At 33.8% G+C, this 3,712-nt stretch overlaps 1 protein-coding gene across 1 annotated transcript; it reads left to right on the plus strand.

The window, feature by feature from the left end:
- Positions 1 to 947: 947 nt before the first annotated feature.
- On the plus strand, positions 948 to 2,210 carry LOC113780411. The gene has a single exon (XM_027326214.1). The coding sequence runs from the start codon at positions 948 to 950 to the stop codon at positions 2,208 to 2,210; it is 1,263 nt and encodes a 420-aa protein (XP_027182015.1).
- Positions 2,211 to 3,712: the final 1,502 nt, after the last annotated feature.

Below are 3,712 nucleotides of genomic sequence, written 5' to 3' on the forward strand. Positions count from 1 at the left end.
AGCTTACTATCTTGTCCAATTCTTGATTTGTTTAATTTTTGTTCAAATTATTCTAGTGCCTATGTATATACGTAAATGGAAAAAAATTAATAAGAATTTGGTTGCTAAATTCAATGTTTTTCTCCTAAGTACTAGTATGCAAATCAAGTTTAACCAGGATAGACAGATACACTGCTACCTGTACAATGAAGTTTTGCTAATTGAAGGACCAATCCATCTATTTGTGATTAAAAAATGCAACTTTCTTGGTTAGAATGTGCCAAAGCTGATCCTAGGATTTTGATTTCATGTTTGGCTGCAGTTGGGATATTTGGGTTTTGAAGCAGAAATCCTATTTCAAAAACACAAATTATGGCAGAATGCTTCAATGTTGTCATATGTAAAATGCCATCCTGATCTATCTAATACATGAAAGAGAACCATCCATCAGCCACTTTGATTGAGTAAAGTAGAAAAATTATTTGTATCCATCTTAGGCTGACAAAAATTCAGCAGTAACTTTGAATTGATTATGTACAAGTCTTTGAATTGCTATGACCGGCTACTCAAACAGCCAAGCATAATTTTCATGATCATTTGGATTCAAGTTCTATGAGAATAAGTTTAGTTTTTTCACAGAGAATTTGGTTCTATAAGCTTTTAAAATCTTTGGGTGTTTTCCCATTTTCCCTTACATATAGTTCACAATAGCGCAAACATCCCACAACCCCGTAGATAAGTTCAAATTTGCATATTGGGGTAGGTATTAAGATGATGTCATGAATTTGTATTTCTATTTATTTGTCCCTGTTTTCATTGTTGAATTTGCTTAGTTTTTTATTTATTTATTTTTTAACTCTTTCTTTCTTCACGTACATCCGTGCATAAACATATCCATCTCAAGAATGTTCCATTTGCAAATAATTATGCAAAGGTTCAAAAGTTATTTTTCAATTTGCTAGGTAGAGATGGCAACAAGGGTAAAAGAAGGCTTGGTAGGTAAGGAAAAAAGGGGAATTTCTCCATCTTCTAAGAAAAGTCCCAGCACTTCAAAAGAGCCTTCTCCTAATAAAAGACATGATTCAACTACTTCAGAAAGAAGCGTTCCAAACTATCTTAAGCCAACCATAAGTTCAGCTCTTGATGCTTCTAGGTCTCATGTCAAGAAGCATCCTCCCAGTGAGTCTGCACAGAAGGCAACCCTTGCTAGAAGAAGATCCTTTGACAAGCCCCTCCCACCATCTCATGTACAAAAAACACGAATTTCTCCTAATCCTAGGGAAAGAAATATTAGATCCTCCTCTTTTGGTGTTAAGACAACCACTACTTCACAAAAATCCCCATCAGATAGATTATCAAAGGTACCAAAATCTGATGGTAGAGAGCACTCCCTGCATCCAAGACCAAAGAATGTGAAAACAAGCAACATAACTATAAAGAACCAAGAAACTCAGGGTAGTACTTTTTCAGTAAAGCCACCAACTGAAAGACCTCATGGTACAGTTGATACTCCAGTTGTGGTTGATTTTCCACAAGTAGCTGAACATCAAGAAGAAGATCTGGGTTCAACAATTAATGAAATTGATGAAGACATTCTAAATGTGGGAAAAGAAAATGTAAGTGTAACAGATGAATTTCTGGTCCTTGAAGATAAGATACATTCCAATGTGACAAAATATGAACCAGAAAGCTATGAACTTCAGGAATTCAAGATGATTGAGTCGTCCTCAATTTTGAAAGACCAAGATGCAAACATTGGTGCTAGACTTGAAGAACCAGAAGATGAATTACAGGTTGGAGAAATTACTAGCAATCAATCAAAAATACTAGAACATCCACATGATAAAGAGGAAAAAAATATCAACAATCAAGACGAAAATGTTGAAGAAGGCCCTAAAGTTGAGGCCCCAAAGATGGAAGGAGAAAATACCAAAGAGGATACTATTGCTGCTCAAACCTTTGATGAAAAGGAAGAAAGTAGTGATGGAAGCCTAGTTCTTGACTCACAGCATGAAACAGATTCTGCAAAGGATGTTGCCAAAGAAGTGAAGAAAGGTCCTGAAAGGGAAACAACAAAACCAGAAGTGATTCAAGGGAAAAATGATTCAGCGCCATTATCCAACAATGTGATAGAGGTGACTGCAAGCAAGCTTCGAGAACAAAGGAAGAACAAGGTGAAAGCCTTAGCTGGTGCTTTTGAAACTGTCATATCATTACAAGACAACAAGTGATGCTGAATGATTTTCCTAATATATATGGTATGTAAACTAGTTAATCTTGCCCAAAAAAAGAAAATCATTTTTTCATGGAGATTCAAACTCATGAAATGCATAGTTATAGGTGAAGATCTTTCTAAAACATGATGACTTCTCTATAGAGGGAGTCTGCATCATTGCCTAATTCATTCAGGCAATCTAAAAACAATGCCTTGTGTTCCCTGAACAAATGTTTTATTGTAAAAGTTTACATTTCTCTTCAATTGTATTTTACATTTTAGCTATCTTCTATTGTAATGTTGTAGTACTCCTCAGTCATTTACCAAAAGCAATAAAATCGACCCAGATGTGTGTAGGAGTGTAGTCAATCACTATGGCAGTTGTTAAATAGTTAGTTTCACATCTATAAAATATCTAAATTTTATTTTTCAGGCACTATTTGGTTATTAGTTTTGCTACTTATAAAGGAACATAATGATTATTCTTGATTGGTTAGAATTCCTTTATTGGATTGGTTACCATTTTGGACATTTACTAGCAGGAGAGTAGTATGAGTATAGCATTTCATACAATCTGTAACTAAAAATGTGTATAGATGAAGACGGTATCACATACACTTGGTCTAAAATACTAAAAATGTTCTTTGCCCTAACTATTGAAAAGATTCATAATGTTGATATAATTAAAATGAAAAATGGATATTGGAAGTGTAAAAAGCATTTGGTTTTATGTAGCACTAATAAAGATTATTACTTAGCAATGGATCATATGAAAGATTACTTAAATATTTTTGCTAATATCTTATTGAGGAAATAGGTACGTCTCGTAACAGGAAATTCCTCAATATTTTGAATTTAAAAAAAATTATGCCTTCTGATGCAAAGCGTCAAGAGAGGATCAAAAGTTTAATGCAGGAGATTAAGAATATCTAAATAAGACATGAAACTGAATAGGAATGCATGCATCTAGGTTTTAAAGCAAGCATGTTCCAGAATATCACATCTTTTCTGAAGTGAATAAAGGTCAACTATTTTTTAACATAAGTAAACTTGCAATGAAAATTGGAAACATTTCATGAAACTCAGGAGTAAAAAAGATCCAGGTTTTCATTACCGCTGGAAAATTGTAGAAGAAAAGTATACTTCAACCATCGTAAAGAAGTTAGTGGTGTGGCACAACTATGGATAGCAATTTTGAATAAAGAAAAAAGATATGAATAGTTGTAGATAAATTTTCATTAATAGTGACATTTTTATTAAGAATTAGATATGTAATTATGGTTTTATTTATGTTAGAAAAATAAGGGAATCAGATAATTCACTTTTGATTCATCTTCATGAAGCTTGAAAAGAAAAAACTCAGCAATAGACCTCGATTGCTCAGAAGATTTTAGGCTTGGAGGTTGATGCTGAGAAGATCAAGGTAACTTCTAGTAGCAAGACGTCAGAATTGGTGTGGGGAATTTTTTGGGCAAGTGATGGCCACAAGAGAGGGGAGCTTTTCATGGCAATGGGAGT

Source organism: Coffea eugenioides, chromosome 8, assembly GCF_003713205.1.
Source record: "Coffea eugenioides isolate CCC68of chromosome 8, Ceug_1.0, whole genome shotgun sequence".
Taxonomy (NCBI): Eukaryota; Viridiplantae; Streptophyta; class Magnoliopsida; order Gentianales; family Rubiaceae; genus Coffea; species Coffea eugenioides.

Excerpts from the sequence above, each read along its gene's own strand:
- LOC113780411 (XM_027326214.1), top strand. The coding sequence starts at position 948 with ATGGCAACAAGGGTAAAAGAAGGCTTGGTAGGTAAGGAAAAAAGGGGA.